The following is a 24,194-nucleotide window of genomic DNA, read 5'->3' as shown; positions in this document are numbered from 1 at the left end:
TGCTCTTTCTTAATCCTTCCACCTGTGAGATAATTGCTGGCATTCTGGAAAGGACTCAATACTAATCATAGACTTGCATACAAAGAAATAAAAAGAACCAGATAAAACAGAAGAAAAGAAAACTCACAAGGCCAGAATTAACCAAGCTCTGACTTCTCTTTCAGAAACCTAGCTCAAGCAGCCTCTCTCACAATGGATAAAAGGTAAAAAGTGAGAGAGGGGGTTGGGAAGTTGGGGGGGGGGGGGGGCAAGAAGAAGAAAAGACATCATTGCCAGAGAATGTTTTAACTCTCCTATGCACAGAGCAGGATGAAATAACATAAAACTACAAGAATTTAAAAGAGTAGCCATTAGTAATACTTACCTGCTAACAAATCAATACTCAATAAATTCAGGTCTATCTCATTCTTTTCCATAGCTAGGAAACAGTAAGATAACCAGTTTGCAAAAGGTCTTTCATCACTAATTAAAACAGAATAAAAGAAGGTTGAGGATGGGGTTCTATTTGGCGAACAAAATGACAAAAACGCTATTGCCAAGTGGTATCAATTCCAACTTCTCAGCACTTCTCAGATATGCCTGTCTCCTTTCCTCTGATACCACTATCACCCTGTCCCTGGCCCTCATCACCTCATGCCTAGACTATTGCAACAGCTCCATTGCTGGTCTCCCTGACTCAAATCCATTTCACCCACCACTCAGCCATCAAAGTGGTCTTCCTAAAGGGTAGGTCTGACCTCCCCTTCAGTGAAATCCAGTGGCTCCCTATTATCTCCAGGAACAAACATCAATTCCTCTGGTTTTTTAAATCCCTTTAGAACCCTTGTTCTATAATTCAGTGACACTGGCCTTAGAGGTGTTCCTCAAACAAAATACTGGTCCTGATTCTGCATTTTAACATGCTGTCCACCATATCTGGAATTCTCCTCATCTATGCCTCCTATCTCAGCTAAAATCTTATTTTCTCCTAGAAGTCTGTCTCAGTTCATCTTAAGGTCAACGTCTTCCCTCTGAGATTATCTCCAATTTATTTCCATGCATATCTTGTTTGTATGTAATTGTTTGAATGTTGTCTTCCCCATTAGATAGAAATGGATGAATAAACTCCCTCTGCCACTGAAAGCTGGCACCTTTTCTTCAGCCTATCTTTTTAAAGAGTTGCTTGCAGCAGTAAGTGACTAAGTAACCTGTTTTGTTTTGTTTTTTTAAATCTATAAAAGGTAGCAAAGTACTAGAATCAAAGTGGAATGGCTACACAAACTGTGATTTATAAATGTAATAGAATGCAGAGTGATTAAAAAAGAATTGAACACTTTTGAAAAAATGATTACTCATCAGCTAGGTTATGTATAAACATGAAATGTGCACTAAATTGTAGGTACCCTCACATTGACTGATTTTCCTCAAAATTGTTACTTTACAAATTGGTTTTGACTACATGTTCATATATAACCTAGTTAGACTGAGAAATGATTTTTTGAAAGTATTCAGCGTGGCGGGGGTGGGAGGGCAACCTAGTATTACCATGCAGTGAGAAATGAGGAACATGAGAAACACGGGAAGATTTATATGAACTGAGGCAAAAGCACATAAGCAAATGCAGAAGAACAAAACTAGGTCTACAATCCTATACATGAAAACAACACTAAAGGGCAACCTAACTCTGGAGTAATTTTAACAACCAATATAGATCCTGAATAAGAGTCAATGAAATATACCTTTGCTCTTTCAGAAGACGGACTGGGGAACTACAGAGGAGGAATGTCCCAGAAGTTATAGCATCACTTGTTTTTGCTTAACTGTGTTTTTTTCTTTGTTAAAAGAGAAGATTCATTTGAGGGGAGAAGGCATGCTATATCTAGAAATAACTGTGACATAAAAGAAAAAGAACATCAGTACAACTTCTAAAAATAAATTAAAGAAAATGAAATGGGACACGTGGATTTGAGGAGGAGGAAGTCAGTGTGAAACTCCATCTAAATAGAAAGCTGTGAGGAGCCTTGTTTTGCATATGGAGAGGAGACTTTTAAAGAGAATGACTAAATGTTATGGTCTATGGGGAGTGGACACAGCCTGAGACTAAGGTCAGCCTATTCCCTTTTTCACTGTGGATGCACTCATCTATGCCATTATGTAAAGTCAGGGGTATATTGGTAAACGTTTAATGACTGGGATCTCTCGGGGGGAAAAAATTGTCTGGACAAATACTTTTAAATTTAATCTATATTGTTAATATTTTGCTAAGTCTAGACAATCAACAAAATAATAAATCAAGTCCTGATCTGTAGTGATTGGGGATTTCTGAGATAGAAATGCTCACATTGAAATCTCATACCAGTGGTTGACAAGATACTTAGAGTTGGCTCCAGCACACCCCTGCCTAATGCCTTTATTGTTCTAGCACTAGCATAGACAGATCTAAAGTAGCATTAAATGAAATTCATATTTGATGACAGCAAATACCATTAAAAGGAAATTTTTGAATAATCGTACAAAACAAGAAGACTTCCAAGTGCCAGCCAATCTGTCTCAGCCTATTTTTTGAAGCATTATTTGAACAGTATTTAAAGTAGGACTAAAATCATAATAATAGGCCTTTCTTGTTAAGTTGAATATAATGAGATTTGCCCTTCATCATATCTCCTTTCTATTAGGAAAAAAGCATACTCAATCAACAAATTTATTGAGTGCTCGTTATATGCCAGACATGATGCTAGATACTGGGAATATAAAAACAGAATAGTACTTGTCCTCAGGGAGCTTATATTTTTATCAGGAGAAATGTGTACATACATAAGTATATAAAAAATGTATACAAAATAAACAAGAAGTAGTGGAAGGGCGGGGTCACCAGGAAAGTCTTCGCATAGGTGGTACTTCAGCTCAGTTTTTTTTTTTAATTAATTAATTAATTTTTACTTTTTAACATTCACTTCAATATGATTTTGAGTTTTTAATTTTCTTTGCCTCTTTCCCCTTCCCCCTCCCCAAGATAGCATGCAAAATGATATACGCTCTACATATTTATTCAGATTAAACATATTTTCACATTAGTCATATCATGAAGAAGAATTAGAACCACTGGGAGGAACCACAAGAAAGAAGAAAAAAAAAGGAAAGAGAGAACATTCAGCATCTACATTCAGACTCCATAGTTCTTTTTTTTTGGATGTGGATAGCATTTTCCATCAAGAGATTTTGGAGTTGCCTTAGATCCTTGCATTGCTGAGAAGAGCTAAGTCTATTAAAGTTAGTCATCGACCAATGTTGCTGTTATTGTGTAAATGTCCTCCTGGTTCTGCTTACCTCACTCAGTATCAGTTAATGTAAGTCTTTCCAGGTTTTTCTGAAGTCCTCCTCCTTCTCATTATTTCAGCAGTATTCCATTACATTCACATACCACAACTTGTTCAACCATTCTCCAAATGACGGGCATTAGCTCCATTTCCAATTCTTGGCTACCACAAAAAGAGTTGAGCTCAGATTTTAAGGGGATAACTGATGATAAGAAGTCAGGTTGAGAAGAAAATGTATAATAGGCCTGTGCACTTACAGTGCAAAAGCAAGTGGTATGTGCTCTGTGAAGAACAATGAGAAGACCAAATTTGATCAGACCCAAGAATATGTGAAAGGGAGTGTGATAAAGACTGGAAAATTCTATTGAAGAAAAACTGTGAAGGACTTTCCATGCCAAACAGAAGAATTTATATTTTATACCAAAGGCAATAGGGAACCATTGGAGTTGATTGAGTTGGGGAACAATATGGTCCATTCTGTGCTTTAGGGAAAAGTCACGTGGAGGATGGATGACTGAGGGATGACTGAGATAACAAAGCTAATACATATATAATGCCTTTATTGTTCTAGCACTAGCATAGGGAGATCTATTATATATATATATATATATACACACACACATACACACATACATACATACATATATTTAATAAAATATTAATTCTTATATAACTATATGTATACATATAAATATGTTTTTAAAAACTAATGGAAGGTATGAGGGAGTAGGGGTGAGGCATTAGCAACTAAGAGAAGCAGAATGGGCCTCCTCATATAGGAGTTTATATCTGAGCTGAGCTCTGAAGGAGACTAGGAATTCTGCAATCTACTTCTCCGCTTCACTCTAGCTAACAGCCGTTAGCTGACTGTTTAAAATAGTATGAATAATAAAGTGCCAAAAGATCTTTTCTTTGGAAAGAGGCAGAAGAGGCGGTGGAGGAGGAGCTTACAGCTCATTTCAGATTAGAGAAACCATTTCCCAGAAACAAGAGGCACTGAGTGAGCTTCAACCACTAAAGCAAACTGCCAAGCGATGACCAAGAGAAAAGCCAGTAAGTGGAGATGTAACCAGCTCCTCTCCAGGGAAGAACAAACCATGTGTTTGTCCACTAAATGGATAAACAGGAAGACTTATAAAAGGGTTTCTAGATGCTGAGCTGGCCAGACAGAAGAGAGAGAAATGAGAGAGGGGAAATCAGCATATGAAGCCTTAAATGTATTATTCCTTTCTGATTATTTTGGGGTGAAAGGGACAAAAATGGAGCTTCTGGAAAGTTGACAAAAATCATCCCTCTTGGTAAATTGTGCTGATATTGTATCTGTGGTGACCTTCACAGCACTAGGGTTTAATGACTTCTCCTTAAACTGTAGCTGATTTCACTATTAAACAGGAATACATGGCACGAGATTATACAACTAAATCACTCTTGTAAATATTTAATATCATTGCCTTTCTTTTTTTTCCTTTTAACAAATCACTATCAAAGGCTAAGCACACAGTAGAAAACACATTTATTTATTCTATCCTGGAAAACGCTAGTGCTCATGCATTTTATCTATCTAGTTCTCCAAATGACTTTGACACTTGAGAGCCCTTGTGATCAAAACAGTCTGAAGGAAGGCAATTTTGCAAGCATTTAAGAACTGACTTCATGCACTGATCACCATCTACCAAAGATGCCTCACAGAAGAGTACTAAACTTAACCCCAGACAAATGGCAAATACCTGAAGGAGAAAATCATTTTTTAAAAGAAAACGGGGGAAAGGAGCGACACTAGCTTAAAAATAAATGTTCTAAGCTGAGGAGGAAAAAAATTTCCCTTTTTAGTTTGAAAAGAAATCTCGAATTAAATCAGGTAAACTACTTTTAAAGGAAGTAGAAATATCATTAAGCTCCTGTCAAAAATCAGTCCCAAGTGAATAATCCTCACAGCACCATTTTAATGCACATAAGACAAATTACATTCACTGTTATAAACAGTCAATGTGACGCAGCAAAGAGTGGGGAAAAAAATCGATGGATTATGGTATTTCTTTTCTAAGTCAGCTGATATCATACAATGAGTCTTAATCCAATAAAGTAAAATAACTAATACTCTAGGATATTGTACTACCTGAGGACACAGAATCTAACACCTGAAAAGCCAAGCTTTGATTGGGTATCTTGGAGAAGTCAAGTTATTTTTAAGACATTTATTCCTGCTTAGGACTCCCATTCTGACTTTTCAGTATTAGTGAGAAACTAGCTTAGGCTGATACTTCTCTAGTCAGTCATAGGATGCTCTCAAAGATGATCTAACTTGCTAGTCAATGGTCTATGTCAGGTACTACTCCAGTTATAAATCTGATCTAGATTTTGAATGATCATGTTGTGATGTAAAGAACACAAGATTCAAAAGGTCTGAGTTTTAATTCTGATGCTTGCCTTGTGTGGCCAGAAGGTAGCCTGGACTGCTGTACAGCCTTAGAAAGAACCTCCAATTATAAATTAGATCTTCCCTTGGCCCTATAGCCTCCCACAAATGATCATCTTACATGACTCTTCCCCTACATTGCCAGACTTTGACGATAAGTATTCCACAACAACCCCATGACCTCTGACTTGACACAACTGAAAGTGTTCTCTCTAAGGTCATCCTGATGCATTAATTTTGAAATCCAATAGTCTTTTCTCAGTCCTCAGTTGCCTTATGGCAGTTAACACTGTTGACTACATGTCTCTTTCTCAATACTCTGTTCTCCCTTGGTTCCATAACAATGCTATCTCATGGTTCTCCTTCAGCCTGTGTAACTGCTTCTTTTCAATCTCATTCCTTGGTTCATTTCCCTCCCCCTTCTACCTTATTTGGTTGGACACTAAGACTCTGCATTCAACTCTTTTCTTTTTCTGTGTTGCCTCCATGGGCCATGTCATCTACTCATCATTTCAATGATCATTTTGAGCATAACTCCCAAATGTGTGTGTATGTATAAACACATATGCAATCATATATGTGCATATAAAATTTACTCCATTCATTCATTGAATAAGCATCGTGTTTGCCATATGCTCGGGACTGAGTGAGATGCTGGGAATATGAAGACATATAGTTCCTTGCCTCATGAAGCTTTTATTCTTTGGGGGGCAAAGAATAAGTACATAGAAAAAGAATATTCACAAAGTAACTTCTTGAGGAGGGAACTAGCAAGCAGGAAACAAAAAAAAATGTTTAATATAGGGGGTGCCATTGGATAAAACCTTTGAAGGAAAGTAAGGATTTCACAAGTCAAAAATGAGGAAAGAGTGTGTTCCAGTCATGATAGACAGTAAAGGTATAAAAATATGAGATGGAATGTTATGTTTAGCTAGACCAGGGATGGGGAGCCTGCTGTCTTGAGGTCACTTGCAGCTTCTAGGTTCTCAGGGGCAGACTTTTGACCAAGTCCAAGTTTTACTGAACAAATCCTTTTATTAAGGGGATTTGTTCTGTGAAGTTTGGATTCAGTCAAAAGGCCATACTGGAGGATCTAGAGGACCTCATGTGGCCTCAAGGCTCCAGATTCCCCACACCTGAGCTAAATCATAAAGTGCATATAGAAAAGTATTGTACAACAAGACTGGAAAAGTAGGCTAGACCCACATTAAACAGGAAAAGTTGTATTTTATCCAAGAAGTAGGTATTCTTAGCCTTTTTGTGTGTCATGCAAGTCTGGTGAAGTCTATAGACCCTGTCCCAAAATGTTTTTAAATGGATAACATAAAATACATAGAATTACAAAGGAAACTAATTCTATTGAAATAGTTATTTTAAAAAATTTAAATCAAGTTCACAGACCTAGTATTAAAATCCCTGTCCTAGAGAAAGGAAAGAGCCCCAGGAGCTTAAGACTGGGGGGAGGGGATTGACATAATTCAGATTGTGCCCTAAGTAAATTACTTTGGCAGTCATGTGGAAGATGACTTGGAGGAAGAAGAAATTGGAGCTAGGACACCAAATAAGAAGCTATTGCAAGTCTAACAAGAAGTGATGAAGGCTTGAACTAGGGTAGTGGTCATATAAATGGAAGGAGGAAATTTTGAGATATGTTGAGATTGAAATGACAAGAGTTAAAAACTTTCTGAATGTGAGGAGTGAATGGGGGGAAGAAAAAATCAAGGCTTACTTCAAGGTTGTAAACCTGGGGGACTAGAAGGATGGTAGGAGAGGTGGACTAGAGAGAGAAAGAGAGAGAATGTGTTTTGCTTTGGATGGATGCACTGAGTGTGAAATGCTTAAGAGATATCTATTTGAGGATTCAAATAGGCAGCTGCAGGAATGGAGTTCAGGAGAGAGGGGAGACTAAAGATTAAGGAAAGAGAAAGTATGATGTGAGATGTAAGGTGATGGGATCAAGGGTATAAAAGAGGGGTTGGTGTTTAGAAGAAGAAGGACAATCTCTTATAGGGCAAGGAGTGAAATTTCAGTGATTTAGGTCTCCAGGTCATACCTCTTTTGTGAGCTCCTGTCTCAACTGACCCACTGACTGTTGGATATCTCCACCAGCACCTCAAACTCACCATGGATAAATTAAGTATCATCTCCCACAAAGAAGCTGTGTATCTTCTCAATTTCCCTATTTCTGTAAATGACATCATTACTGTCCAATCAATCAGTTTCAAAATGCCACCATCAGCTTGAATTTCTTTTCCCCTCACAAACCACATCAAATCAGCAGTCTGAGGCTGTGTATTCCTCCTCCATAATATTTTTCACACATCACTCCCTTTCTAATGACACCACCCTACTTCTGATGTGAATCATAGTAATTATCCAAACAAATCTCATTTCTCCCATTCTTTTCCTTCTCCAATTCAGCCTATTCAGTATATAAAGCTCTGGGCCTACAGTCAGGAAGATTAGACTTCAAATTTGACCTCTGACACTCACTAGCTGTGTGACCATAAGAATGTCATTTAACCTCTATTTGTATCAGTTTCCTCAATTGGGAAATGGTGGTAATCACAGCATTCATCTCCCAGGTCTGGTGTGAAGATCAGATGAGATAAGAGTTGTAAAGTGCTTAGCACAGTGACTGTCACATATTGGGCATTTAATAAATGCTTGTTTGTCACAGCCAGGGGTTGCAGTGGATAGAGTACAAGGCCTGAAGTCAGTTGAGTTCAAACCCAACCTCAGACACTTACTAGCTGTGTGACCTTGGGCAAGTCACTTCATCATTTGCCTCATTTTCCTCATCTATAAAAGTAAACTAGAGAAGGAAATGTCAAACCCCTCCAGTATCTTTGCCAAGAAAACTCCAAATGGGGTCATAAAGAGTCAGACATGACTGAAAATAACTGAACAACAATAAAAATGCTCATTGGTTTCCTACCTTCCTTCTTTCCTTTCATCCCACAGCTGCCAAAATAATCTTTCTAATTCATGGGACTGGTCATAATATACCAACACTCTAAAGTTTTATATGACTCCCTGTTGCCTCTAGAGTAGAATATTAACCTCTCAGCCTATTTTAGGACCTCTGCAATGTGAATCCTATCTCCTTTCATAGTCTTATGTGCTGGTTGCCTTTAAGCAGTTCTAGTCAAATTTTACTACTAGACGTTCCCTTTTTCTTTTCTCTTCTATTGTTTTCATTTTAGTGGTCATTGATTGTGTTCTCTCCACCTCTCTACATTTGGAAATTCTCCTTCAATAACCAGCTCAGATTCAAACTCTTCTATGAATCCACTTTTCCTGATTCCCCAAACACCCATTTAAAAGTAATCTCTTATGCCATCATTTTTTAAAGCATATTGGCTGCATCTTTTCTCTGCCTTGTCGCATCCTATCTTGTATTCTACTTATTTGTACATCTATGATTCCTTCTTCCCTCCCCATTTTGTTGTATGTTATTTTCATGGAGTAATGATATCACTTTTCATCTTTATATTCCCATCATGATGACCAATAAATGACAGGTATCTAACACTTGTTTGTTCGGTTTAATTCTGAAGGATATTCTGCTACTAACTAGCTACATTAATCCAAGAAGAGTAAAAATTCAAGGAAAGCAAGATAGATAACTGCCAAGGACAAGAGACAAAAAGGGGTTCAAGGAAGGAAACTTTTTAATATAAATTATTGAATTATCAAGCTGAAATCTCTTCACTTCTCTGGGTCTGAATTTCCACATCTTTAAAATAAGGTAACTGGAATATGTGTTTTCTAAAGTCTCTTCTACTTATGAGATGCTACAATTCTAAGGTCTGATGAAACAAATTCATAGGTTTTCTTCAAGGAAAATTTAGCCAAATACTTTTAAAAGTCGTTTGTATATATTTAGTAATTAACAAGAGAAATCACCCAGTGAAAGTATTATGTGGTATCTAACCCAGACCTAAAGTAGAGTATTAGAGCTCAAAGAAAGTAAAGTGCTTTCCAGAATTTGAGTTTTGCTTCTTTTCACATAAAATTGCTGAGAGTGATTGACTTGCAGCCTGGGTCATAGACCTACCTGTGGTTCTGCAACCTATGCAACAAGGTGATATAGAAATGACCGAGGATTGTTGGAGTGAGCTATCCACAGTGCTGAATTTTAACATCACAAATTAGTGCCTCTGTGGGTTTTTGGTAATCCCTTGCATTTTTATAACACTTTACAGTTTTCAAAGCACTATATGTCTACTATCTCATTTGATATTCACTTTAAACTTTTGCCATAAGTGGGGCAGGTGTTATTTTTTTTATTATTATACATTGCATTGTGATATTAGAATGTAATGAGAGCAAAAACTTTGTTGCTTTTCATTTCTGCATATTTAATTCTGTGTGTGTACATATATATATATATACACACACACAAAACCTTTGCTTCCTCACCTTGAAATCTTCCTTGCAACCTTACTGCTCAATTGAAACTGCTTTATCCAAGAATGTCATTTACAATTTGATTGCCAAATCTAGTGCCTTTAGAAAACTTGTAATAAATGCCTTATAAGCTTGTGGAAATCAAACCATGTCACAATGTAACTGAATTACAACCATTAACTTCATATATAAAGGACAGCACATTCATAGAATATAACCTTCCTAGATGGTCATCATAATATGGATTAAGTGGCCTTAAACAATAATTACAGAAATCTGCAATATTCTCACACATCCTCTACACAAAACAAGAAGCTGATCTTTACCATAGAGTCTAGTTCTGCAAAACAATCACTCATCATCTAGACATCAGTCTTATTGAATGAGCCAAGAATAGTGCAGACACCTGACACCTCAACACAGTCATACAATGGAGAAACCACCATGAAAACTTTTAACCTGTTCAAATTTCAAAGCAAATAAGCTTGAAGAGTTCCCTGTAATTCCCCCCATTTTATGCTGTGATCAGCTCTTCTTGGAGTTAAGTAAGCCATTATCAGAAGCACTGTTTACACACACACTATATGGATATCCATTTAAGCACTTGGGTACTACAAACTGGAAGTGTTTAACAAGACTCTAGTGTCTTTAAAACAGCAGTTGTTTTAACATCTGTGATACACGTTTTACTACAACCAGGAAACAATTAATTTCCCTTTTGATGTTAGCCCTTCCAAAAGAAAAAAAAGAGAGAGAACAATAAATGATTTCCTAATCAAAATAGAAAATACAATTAAGAGGAGTCTTTATTGAAGTCTGTTCATGTGCTTCATCCAAATTCTATCATTCTGGATTTCTTTGGGGGCACCTTGAAACTTAAAGATGCATTTTTGTCTTTTAATTTTTTTTCATATTTTATGTTTTAAATTTTTTTTACCTGTTTTTAATGGCTACAAGCTTCCCAAATGTTGAAACATAAGTAGAATCCTTGTGTTTTCATTCTATAGCTCTTCAGGCCATTGTACAAAATGCTACCCAGTTACAACACTTTAGGGTCAGATTAGCAGCGTCAGACAACTAAAGTGATCAAAGGTTAATCCTCAGTAGATTCATTTAGACACAGTTGCACAGACAATTTTAAATCATTTGACAACATTAAGAAGAAGAAAAAAAGGACCCCAAGGTTCAAGGTTTATTTAAACACTGCTGAAGAGGGGGGTAGTGCCTGTGGCTTAAGATAGCTTGGTACATTTGTGAGGTTTTTTTTCTCCTTAATTTCGGTTCTCTTTTATTTGGGAGATGGTGGAAGGGTATTTTAAATAAACAAAAGAAGGTACCTGAGGTTTAGATTTTTCTTTTGAAAAGCAGTTAGCTGAGGAGAAGACTGTCAATTCAATAATGGTTCAGCAGCCATTTGTATGCCCTATTCATTAGCTTATCTTTAAGTAAATATTTTGATTGTCAGAGAGAGTGTTGCAAACAAGGCTCTTTCCAGAACACTCACTCTGATGCAGCCCTGCCAGCTCATACAGCCAACTCACACACACATTGCTCATTTTTAATAATCCCCTATCTGTAGTAAAAGGTAACATCACTCTCCTGGAAAGCCAAAAGGTTTCCAAAGGCAGGAAAAAGCTATATTTCCCCAGACTTAATGTATTCAAGGGACTCATGGACGATGGTTCTATTTTAGTACCACATTCTCATCACTAGCCTGCATTATCATAAAGCCTAGGAAATAAGCTATTACCCACCATCATCCCTCCCCAACGTTATCTCAGAAAATCACACATTCACAAAACAGCATTAACTGTCAAAATTAGAGACCATTTAAAAGGCAGCTGTTCTTCCCCTCTTAAATAGGCTCCAAAATTCAGATCTTCACCCTGTATTAGCCTCTTGATCGATTGCTATTCCAAATGTGAAAATGCAGTCATGTCCAAGCCAAACTGAACAACATACATACACCCAGCATTGAGGAGTTCTGCAGGAAAATGTATTTAAAGCAGCATTTTCCACCCTACTGCTTTACATCATTCTTATTGTCTACTGGAAAGTCTCCAGTCTCTGCTGAGGTTTTTCTCAAAGCTCTGATTGAAAAGGTTCTGGGGTGTGTGCGTGTGTGCATGTGTGTGTGTGTGTGTGTGTGTGTGTGTGTGTGTGTGTGTGTGTGTGTGCGCTTTTGCATGTGGAGTGTTGGGGGGAGGAGAAGGGAAGAGGGGAAAAAAAAAGAGCAGTATCTCTTTAAGAATCAGCAGTAAATTAACTTGCCCAAAAGAGTGAAATAATTAGCAGTTAGTAGCTTATTAAAAGGATGGCAAAGGCCAAGCAGCCATCTGGGATCTCCAGTTTCTTGTGATTGTTATTATGTCAAGATGTGCAAGTTGAATTAGCTTTCATGTCATTGTATTTGCCCTTACTTTACATGTAAATTTTAATAAAAGATACAGCACTTTTAAAATCAGATGTCCATCAAAAGTGCTATTAGTCTGGCTTTTTACAAAGCATACAGTCTGTTTCTCTACCTCTGTAGCTGTACTCACCACTAAATGCCTCAGGGGGGGGGGGGGGAACAGCTTCCAATGATATCAATTAGATATTCTCTTTGTGCAGAACGAAACCTGAGCCTCATCAAAAAAAAAAAAGAGTACAAAACAATACCACACAAGAGGACAATATTTCTACCTCTATTTACACACAGTGTGAACCAAAATGCCTCCAACTCTCACAAGGATAATCCTTCTTAATGAAAATTAAAGCAATCTGGAGTCAGCTGGTTATTACACAGAAAGATACAGTTTTCAGAAAAGGCAATAGAATATCAAAAACGAATGGAAAGAATCAGGTTGGGGAGGTAAGCATTTTGACATTTGTTTTATAAAGAAAATGTTTTTTTTTTTCTTTTATAGATTCAGAAAATCTGAGATTGGATTAATTAATTTCTATTAAATTCCTAACCAGCACCCCTAAGCCTTGACACCCCCACATAGTCTCCCTATGGAAACATGGTTTTAAGCTGAGAGTAAGTATTGATCAACACAACCTATGAAACAATTTGCGATTTTTTACTTTGAGGATTATTGTTATAGAGGAAGTTGCTTTTCAATTGCAAACATTGGATTCACAGTGCCTAAAAATAGACAGAATGCTAAAATCGCTGAAATATCATCTTGTATGTGAAATTTGCTTTTGTCATTTTCAGGACACCTAGAAACTGAAGTTATATGTGAGAAAATACTCAGTTTGAGTGAAGATGAGCTGAGCGTATTTCACTGTATATACTTATGAGTACCTGCTCAGACAGGCTACCTATATACCCAAACACAGAGATCCTCTTTAAAAAAAATTTTAAAAAGAGAAATTTCAATTTGTTCATGCCTACACATGTGAAGTAATCCACTTTTTCCTGTCTTATAGTTAATATTTTCCCAATAGAACTACTATTTCTGGCTCTCTAAAAATGAGAGCAATAATTGTCAGAAATAAAAAGGTATTTAAGTGAGTCGAGTTATCTTCCAGCTACAAATAATGTCAGTGTCTAGTTCAAATAGATGTACACATGGGCTCATACATGCAAATGACATAACCTGTATTTCTCCCCTCATCCCTCCCCACCCCCTCCACATTTATAACTCAGCTAGTGAAGCAAAGAATTAGAGAAGCTAAACCTTAGTTCAGCTCAAAGGAGAAACACCAGTTTTATAGCATATTGTTTGTTGCCAGGAAACCTGTGAGTAATCAATAAATACAAATTGATGATGATGATGATGACTATTGCTTTAAAATTTTAGAAGTGTTTGGTCTTTTACATACTGCCAATTAGTAGACAATTAAATGATCCCAATGGCAGATTAGATTACACTCATAAAGCCACAGTGGTAGTTTGCATTATTAAAACTGTTCTGAGAAACAACCTAAAAATGTCCTAGCATCCAATGAACATTTCCAAACTAAAAAGGAAAGAAAGAAAAAAAATTTTCATATTTTAAAAACACCATTTTGAAGGATACAATTATCAAAATCACAGAACTGTTCAAATTGGGCAATTTGCTTTTACTTTTAAAATAAAACTCTTTCCCCCACAGACCTTCAAAACATTAGAAAAACAAAAACCAGAGAAAACATGCCACTTACAAAAAAAAAAAATGAAGTGCTTTTTGACGTCGGGAGGACAAATCAGTGGTGGGTGAGAAGCAGATGAGGCAGGAGATGGAAATGTAATGTTGTTCCTATTTTATTATAATTAGATATTTATAGAGCACAAATGAGTTTATTTTCATAATTAGTTGCTGGCATTTCATTTAAGAATTTGCATAAACCCTTGGCTATCCATTCACTATTTATTTTCAAAGTGCTCAAGTCTTAACAGCGACGTCAGAAAGGAAGCATGGGACAACTCAACCTTTCACCCATTTAGTTTTTACCTAATTTCATTATCAATAAAATGTAAGGCACATGGACTGTTTTTGAAACTCAGGCAATTCTGGTCTATATTTCTAATTCAACCGGTGTAGATTAGCTCAGGCTTTGAAGTACTGCATATTCTTTTCTACCTAAGAAAAAAATTTTGACAACAGCTTCCAAGTTACAGGTGGATATACTGTCTTAGGAGCAATACTCTGTTAGCCTTATAAATGGGCTGCTATGGGGCAAAAAGTTTGATGGCAAAAGCTAACCTACTATGGTTTATCAACTGGCCAACATACCAGAGTGGCAAGAATGAGTCTGTAATGTCCTCACTGTTATTACGGCAGAAGAACACCAAGGCATATAAGCAGGCAACTACTATCACTAATATCACCACAGCAGAAGGACTTGAAAAAGTGTCCTGTCCAGAAGTAGTAGCACAGGCCTGTTATTCTTGCTGCTACAGGAAGATGAGACTGGTAGGGAGATAGATTTCAAGGATTCTGAGTAGGGCTAAAGCCATTTCTGTACTAAATCCAATAATAATATGTTGAACACCCCCCCACACCCACCCCCGCCTCTCCAGAGAGGGAAGAGACACCAGGCTACCAGAGGAAAATGAGAAAGAGAAAGAGAAGAGGAGGAGGAGGAGAAGGAGGAGGAGGAGGAGAAGGAGGGAGGGAAGGAAAGTAGGGAGGGAGGGAGACAGAAAGAAAAAGAGAGAGAGAGAGAGAGAGAGAGAGAGAGAAAGAAAGAGAGAAAGAAAGAAATTTTGTTCATCCTTCTTTCTCATGATCTGACATTCTAAGCTCAACACTGGGCTAAAACCTAAAACCCAAAGCCTGACCCATAATAGACCTCTCTAAACACTAATAAAATGAAGAGGGGAACTTTAAGGAACCAGACCCCTATCCTGAAAACTTAACTAAAAATCACCACAATAAGGTATAAAATATAAAACAAAGGGCAAAGATTACAGAGAGGGTGGTGGAACATTCGTTCATGTCATATAGGGCTAGTTACTGATGATTTTACCTTTTCTGACATTTTTTTAGAAAGCCTGCAATTACATGTTTAATATTGCTGCCCAAGACTTCTAGAGTACAGTTTTCTCAGCTCTCCCCTTAATATTCCATTCATCTTTTTTAGGTTAAAATACATATCCTTTCCTCTACAGAACTACTGACATGCTGTTTGGTTTTAAAATCTGATGAAATCAGAAACACTTGAATCCCTTTCTCATTTTATAGACCCTAAAGGGAAAAAATTCTAAAGAATCTTTCTAGTTCTCCCCCTCTTAATCTTAGACCATTTGGGATTTTTGTAATTCTACAACACTTTTACCAAAGGCCAAAGATAAAGAGTAATGTGGAAGGACAGTAAACTCAGTCATCAGGGAAGAGGAGGTAAAAGGAACTATGCCACCTGGTCCACTCCATGATCCTATCCACAAAGAGAAAAAGACCTTTCTCTCCACAAAAAAAAAAAAAAAAAAGCTAAAGGGAGAAAAAGCAAAGTGACCCTGCAAACTACAGAGATATTAATCTGTTTGGTTTCTTCCATGTTCCTAAAAGTGGGTGGTCATTCCCTCTCAACTTCCCTCTGCACTTAGGAAGATACAATGATGAAAGAAAAGATCCTGTATGAATTACGAATTGCTGAGCTGTGTCCCCAACATCCAACAACACAACTAGGCCAGTACAGAGTGGTGAGCCACACAAAATACACAGCCAGAAGGGGTATTCTCAGATCAGTGCCACCCCCAGCAGAAACAGTGCCCCACAATCACAGTCTTGGGCATCATGCCCTTCCTTAAGCACCAGTAATGCTTCTTCTCAGTTAGACAAGCAATAATATTATTCACTGACTAAGTTTTATTTCAATTCAAGTTTGACCATTTTATTTTCATTAGGCTTGGGGAGAGGGGTAGAGAGAGAAGGTGAGAAAAATTAATTTCCTAGAGTATGACTCTAAATTTGGGCAACGAGGAAATGAAATCAGTGAGTTTTGACCATCCTCTAGTGAAAATCCTTCTAAATACTCAGTCTTAGATTTTGTCAGAAAGTAATTTCATAGCAAAGATTCAAAATGGACATATGAATGAAAGGCACTGGGACCTTGGTTTTCAAACAAGTCATTTCAGTTGAAGTGAGATGCTAACACAAAAGCCTTTTAAAGTGGCACTCTAGAATGGATTTGTCATTCCATTCAAGAATTTTACCAACCGAAATTCATTTATAAGGGCCTTCTCTTGGACAGAAGACAATCAGCTGGAGGTTCTAGCTGGAAACAAAATTGAACCTCAAAGAAAAAGGGGGCAGCTATTCATATAGAAACCAACCTGCTTAAAGCCAGTCCAATTCAACATAAGTATTCATGCCTCCCTTTTCCTCTACCCACCCTGAACCCAGTCAGAAGATCCCAAGATAGCACTATGTCATGGGTTATACATAATATCCTTTAAAAATGAAACCACCTGGGAATGTTTTATCAATAATAAACAGTACATTCAACCTGTAAGAGGAGAGAAGTAATACAGATTCCATCTTTTCTAAATCAATCAATAAGATTCTTTATTTTAACAACTGAAGTCTCAAGGAATCTTTAGCTGTCACATTCAAAAAAATGCAATATTGAAATTGGAGTTGGTCAATGAACTTACAAACCAATCACCAACCAAAACTCTTTAAGCATTCCCATAACCCCTCTTCTTTCTCTTCTCCTCAAACTAGAATTTCACCCTTTTTGGCTCAACTTTTCAACAGAGGTTGCCTACCTATGAAGAAGCCTGCAGAATGTTCTCACTGAGACGAAGTGGGGAGAGGGAGGAACTGGATTCAGATAAATATTTTTATTTTATTTTTTAATTTTATTTATATTCATATTTTATTTTATTTTATTAATTAGCCACTCCCTCTACTTTCTCTCCTCTTCTAAAAAGCTAATCCAATTTGAATACCATGGCAAGTTTTGATTAAGAATGGATGGCTTTACGTGACATACCCAAAAGGCTACTGAGAGGCATGTCAGAGCACCAGAGCAAACTCATCCAGCTCCTCCCACTCTTCATGATGGACAAGAAAAAGAAAGATTTGCCAAGCTCAAGGCCTTTCATTATTCCTTCCTTTGGCAGTGCCTCATAATGCAATGCCATTTCCCTTTCATGCCTTCCCTCCCTACCCTTGACTTCCACAGTGTTAACATTCCCACTTTCAGATTTGGTTAGGAGGACAACACAACCAAACTTGGTTAGGACAACAGTAAAAGTAAAACAAATAAAGGAAGAGAGGCAAACAAATGAATGCTACAGAATTCTGCTCAAATCAGACTGAAGATATCAGTCCATTCTTCACCCCACCCTTTTCCTCCCTGCCAGCAAATGATCTACTGGATCCCATTTCTCTCTCTCTCTCGCTCTCTCTCTCTCTCTCTCTCTCTCTCTCTCTCTCTCTCTCTCTCTCGTTCTTTCTCCCTCCCTGTCTCCCTCCCTCACACACACACATACACACACACACACACACACACACACACACACACACAGCATATCATCCCAAAGTTCAGCAATACCCATGCAATATTTAAACAATGCAAAATCAATTAATATCCCCATCCCCCACCCCAATCCCTTCTATATCTTGGTTAACCTGTTACCTCAGCTACTAGAGAACTCCCCATTTTACACAGAATATACTTCCCCTCCTGTAGCATCTGAAGCCACAATGTGTTCATTACCTGCATGACCCACTTCCGTCCTAGGAATAGGTAAGACAAAGTGGATAAAGCACTATCAAGTTGTAATGGGAGACAAGCTGACTTCTGGGACATCCCTGTCCATATAAATCCAGCACATTAAAGGCAAGAAAACAGGACTGGTCTTTTTATTATTTTTTTTTTTTAGTTGTTAAGAGACTTAAGTTCTGTTCTGGTTTACATTCATCAGAATGAACAATTCCCCCTGGACACATGATAATTGAAAAAAGCACATCAGTAGTTATAGTAATAAAAAATAAAATAATCTCTACCTTTACTTCTACCTACAGAAATGAAGCAGAAGGTCCGATTAAGTAGAGGTAACAAAGACGTCCACCATGGAGGCGGTGAGAGAGAGGAGAGCAGGGAGAGCAAGGATAATAAGAAAAAATCAGGACACAGCACACAGTCACAAAGAAACGTAACACATAGGCACACATACACACAAACAATTGTAATGGCTATAGCACGACAGCATATTCTGGGAACACAGCACAAACACAAAAGGAAAAGCTTAAAATGATGGCCAATGGTGTGACCAGCAAATTCGGTCCCACTCACTGTTTGGCTTAAGCTCTTCCCTTTTTCCGCATCATCTCCAGACCATGCCTGAGAAGATGACACACTGTGCATGCAAAGGCACTGCAGAATCATACACATGTTAAAACAAACATTTAGCCAAGCCAGATGCAAACACAGAACACTGGTTGGAAAAGTAAGGGGAAAGTCATCAGGGAAACTATTCCTCCAATATTATACTGACATGAATGTGAACCACGATTGCTGAATTTATGTATGCACATACTAATGGACATACATACAACATACATAAGAATGCTCATGTATTTTCACGGACAACCAAAAAAAATGTTGACTCAACGACAAATATAGACCATTTTCTTTTAGGTTGAAAGGAGGAAGAGGGCTGAAGGATAAGAACAGTTGAAAGATGAACAGCTTTTAGATTTGTCAGATGAACAGGAATTGGAAATTGGGTAGAAATTGGTTAATTCTGCTTGGAGAGGGAAAATGATAGAAGAACAAATGTCAAAGCTGACTCAACAGCAATGACTAACTTAAGAGTTTCCTAACACTGTCCATGCAGAAGAACTCTTCATTCTCTTTGCAAAAATATTCCTGTTTCACACTTCAATCTTAGCATCTTCATTATCTAAATATTGCCCTAGGTTCCCAAACTTATTTGGCCTATCTCCCCCTTTTCAAAAAAATAAAAAATATTCAGGGCCCTTCCCTGGAAATCTACTTTCTTTAACCCTTTAATGAGTTTGTTTGTTTTTTCAATTTGCATCATTTCAAACTACTACCACTCCCCTGGGTCCTTCCAGCACCCCCCAGGGGCAGTATTGCCCACTTTGGGAACATATGTGCCAAGGCAAACTCTTCTTTTACTGGACATTTGGCTTATCTCAAGTGGGCCTACTATGTCTGTGCTGATTCCTATACATTAAGCTGGAGTCCCAGGGATACACCAAATATTATTCTACAAGCATAGCTGAAACGTCATAGAGGTGTTTCATTCCAGGTTGTCCAAATAGCAGCCATACCAATGTGACAATTCAATTTTCTGGCCCAGAAGCATTAGATCCTCCAAGAACTAGGTCAGGATCAGTGAATGTCCCCCGGGAACAATCCAAATCAAGATGAAATAAGGCCTTCATCTCAACTATCTTATCTACCTGGAGCTTGTTCCATGGGAAAAACCAAATTAATAATAGAATTCCTTGCAAAATCACTGCAAGAAAGCAGAGTGCAGTAAGGTTAGACAGAGAGGACCAGTAGCCAATCGACTCTCCATCTAGAGTTGCTTTCTCTGGTACAACTTGCCTTCTGACCTGGCTTTCTGATTCTAAAAATGTCTTCTTCTCAACCTTAGGCCAGCAGTTCTCTTCCTATGGTCTTGTGGATCCATTTCCACCATCCCCAAACCACATGGACCATGAGTCAACCTCAAGTTCACTCCTGAACGTACTCATTTCACCATTATCAGTGTGATTGCTTGCTGCTTTCATTCACCTGCAGTAAAAATTGAGATATCATCTTTTGTTGGTACCTATTGGCCTGGGTTTAATCTACTCTTCTATCTTAATTCTTGGAATATTATACTGCAATATAGACACCTCATCCATGAAACATCTGTAGATCAAAGCACTTTATTGGGTTTTATTTGGTGGACAAGTCCAAATCTGAACTTAGAATTCCGTATTAGGACCATGTCCTTTTCCCCCATTTCCTGTGCTAACCTTTGGGATATATACCAGTCCCCCTAGATTTTTTCATTTGAGCCTTCTTGTACCTTGGTCTGGTCTAACTCCTTTAACTACTTCAGAAATATCTGATATGTTGGATATAAAGGGGTCACCGGAGGAAGACTGGCTCTCCTTTTCTGGGTATGGTTTTAAGAACCAAAGTTGCCACAAGAGGTCTAGCAACATTTCTGGTAATATAAGAGGGAACTGAATAGGAACCCTCTACCTTTTTTTACTGTCAAGTAAAAGAAACTTCTATGTGACTATTTGTTTCCTTATATTTTCGAAAGGCTAAAAGATGGGGATAAAGAGAGGAAGTGATCTCTAATGCCCCTGTACCAGGATGATGGTGGATTCATCCTTCAGTTATCACAGGACACGGGAAAAATAGTACCAGCAATTGAGTAGAAGGGAGAGAGAGAAAGAGAGAGAGAGTATGTTTAATGGGATAATTTTAAAATAAGCTCAATTGTTGAACCTTGATTTAGGCTGATAATGTGAAAATTTTTTAAAAATTTTTTAAAGACCCATTCACAGCCCACCCTGTGCTTAGCTGAGCTGAATTTCATGCACATTTTATTCCATTTATATTTGAATATTTTAGGTTGCAGATGCTGAATTTACAGACCTTTATATGCAGTTTCCTTTGGGGTATATAACGAGTTAGAATCATACCATGAGGGTATTAACATGCTCTTGCAAGAGTGTTTTCCTTATATGCATATATATATATGATATATATATGTTTTTTAAAATAAAAATAAAACCTCAAGGACTGCATTTCATCAGACAGGATTTCCAAGTGACTACACTAGACAATGAAAGATAGGAAGAAGACAAAGAGATAGGAGTTTTGAAAAGGCCAATGTCTGCCTCCCTCCTCCCTCAGCAGGGGAGGAGGGGACAAAGAGAAGGAAGGGAGTTACCAGTTTTCTTGCTCTGAAATTAGCTTCATTCACCCCCATTATCACCACTGTCATGCTTCATTTCATGCTTCTTCCTCAGAGGCATAGTCCCCAGCACTGCAGGGACACAGCCTTTGGTATGACAAATGGTAGTGGTGCATGGGAAAGCAAAGGGAATGGAGGGGGGGAGAATGTTGAGGAACCATAATGTTTTGAGTAGATGCCCCTACTTCAGGGCAGCTAGCCTGCCCAGCTAGGCATATGGCAGTACAGGCAAAGAGTCAGCAGCAGCATTGTCTACTATGACCAGCCAAAGGAGGTGGAGGTGGTGTTGAAAGGATCTGGGGCTAGGCAGAGAGAGGAAAACATGACCATAAAGGACCTACCTTGTTCACTCATCATGAGATGTGAAAAGCCTTGAGGAAGAGGCAGAGGAGAGAAGAAAAGAGAGACAGGAAGGGAGGCGGGGGAGAAAAAAAAAAGACAGTTATAATCCGAATTGTAATACTATCCCCAAATCAGCATTGGAAAGATTACATATTTGAAAAGAATTAAGGACAGCATCACAAACACACACACACATACATGCATACACATGCTGGGCCTGGTCAACTCTCCAGCTTCTGGCCTTAGCTCTTGGTTTCCCACTTAAAGTGGGAAACTTTAGCTTTAGCTAGGATCCCCACAAAAACTAACATTTCAGGTAGACCTAGTAGATTCCAGATCCAAAGGAAAGAACCTTGGTATTGCACCTCTAAAGTCATCTCTGTCTAGCAACGGAAGCCGAGAGAACGCCACACTTCTACCTATTTCATCAAACTGGGCTCTCCCCAATCATATCACTTACCTTGTGTTGTTTCCCAATTGACACCTTTTCCCTCTAGGTCCCTATTTCCCCTAAGGTAGAAATTCAGAGTTCTAAATATATGAAACTACCTGAGCTGAAAGCAGGTGCACCTATATCCATATAAACAAGGTCACCTCTTGTGTATGTTTATTATGGAAGTCAAGCAAGGTTATAGAACTCATTACTTCCAGGTGAGTACAAGCCTTGATAAAGCTATTAAAATGAAAGATTTCTGACTGTTAGCTAGTTGTTCAGATATTTATTTTTTACATTTCTGTTATTATTACCACTGCTGTTACTTTCCCCCAAATCCAGATGATCCAGAAAAATGTTCAGGAAGAAAAGAGAATTAATAAAAGGAAAATCTCTAAAGGATAAAATTTCTAAATGTTTTTGGAGATTAATACAGATTTAGAAAAGTAATCAGAAACAAAATATGGGTCAAACTACTATTTTGTAAGGACCAACAGAATAAATGCTCTGTGCATATATATATATATGTATATATTACATATATATAGCATAACCGTAAAAATCATTAAGCATATTTACTCTTAGTAAATTGATTTAAATAAAATGCTCATTGGTAAAGGGAGTTCCTCTCAAAGACAATCATCATCTGTTTCAGAAAAGATTGGTGGACAGAGTGGCAGGGTGGCATACTGTCCACACTGATCCTAAGCGTCAGGAAGTCAGGAAGACTTAGGTTGAAGTCCTACTTCGGACAAATACTCACTGTTTGACCATTAACCTCTTGATGCCCCTGGCTAATTCTCTAGAAACATAATAAATTACAAGACAATGGCAGAGTTAAATTGGTGGATTGAGTTTCCATATTAGGAACTTCTTTTACCAATGAAATAACACATCTCAACCAAAAGGCATTGTTGGAAAATTTTACCAAATAATTGCATACAAAATATGCCTTGGAATAAGGAAGGAACGGATGCAGTACCTGTTAGGATCACAGATGATACTGATGTTTCTAGGGAGAAAAGATTTCAAGCTTGCTTTCAGAGAAGGCTCCTCTGAAGCATAGTTCAAACTCAAGTCTCTTGAACCGTTCTAAGATTACTAGTGCTAACCCAGCATCCAATTTCCCAGTCAAGAATAAGATTTCACAAGAACCTTGTAAAAAAGCACAAGAGAGATTCAAGAACCAGTGAACAGAAGAATGTGGGTGAAGCAGATGGCTCAGTTAAGGGAAGAGATAAAAAATAAACCTGAAAAGGTAAATTGGAGATATAGTAGGGGACCTCACATGCTAAGCGAAGGAGGGATGACTTTTATACTGCAGTTAACGGGGAGGCATTGAAGGTCTTTGAGCAACTGAGTGAGGGTATAAAAGTGTTTTTTTAAGATTAGATTTATGGATGTGGGCAAAATCAAAGAATATAAAAGAAGTATGAAAACAGAAAAGCAGGTTAGAAAGGAACTACGATAGTCCACATGTGAGGGAAGGGAATAGAAAAGGTGGTTTAAAGAGAGATTGTGATGGAAGACTTGATAATTTAGTAACCCGCAAAAGGACCCTATTTATAGCAATTTAGAGTTTGGGAAAAAGGGGTTGGGGGCAGGATAGAATATATTACTTTGATATATCCACGCAATGGTGTGATACGTGATTGTAATAATTTTGTTAAAGTCTCCTTGAGGGAGGAGGAGAGAAATGGTGGCTCTCTAGCTGAGGACTAGGGAAGGCTGTTCAATCTCAGCTTTGAAGAGCTAGGGCCAGACTATCTGGGAGCTCAAATTAAGAAGTAGAAAAAGAATTTAGGAGAAGCATTAGCTCATGGATGTAAAAAATGGACAATATCAGTACACCGGCTCAGGCCACAAGGTAGAAGGTCCACATAGAAGAGTCTATATTTCCATCAAGGACAGAAGCAGCAC

General features: G+C 37.8%; 1 protein-coding gene across 2 annotated transcripts in view; it reads right to left on the bottom strand.

Annotated features, from left to right (window-relative positions):
• Positions 1-24,194, bottom strand: part of LOC140513940 (neurexin-3) — an 816,372-nt gene that overhangs the window by 630,033 nt on the left and 162,145 nt on the right. For both annotated transcript variants that reach the window (XM_072623893.1, XM_072623894.1), the window contains exon 4: positions 21,841-21,870. In XM_072623893.1, the coding sequence (XP_072479994.1) occupies positions 21,841-21,870 (30 nt within the window). The remainder of the gene's footprint in view (positions 1-21,840; positions 21,871-24,194) is intronic.

The sequence above is a fragment of the Notamacropus eugenii genome, chromosome 7 (assembly GCF_028372415.1).
Source record: "Notamacropus eugenii isolate mMacEug1 chromosome 7, mMacEug1.pri_v2, whole genome shotgun sequence".
Lineage (NCBI taxonomy): Eukaryota > Metazoa > Chordata > Mammalia > Diprotodontia > Macropodidae > Notamacropus > Notamacropus eugenii.
The sequence above is the reverse complement of the archived record's forward strand: the minus strand, read 5'-3'. Positions and strand labels throughout refer to the sequence as shown.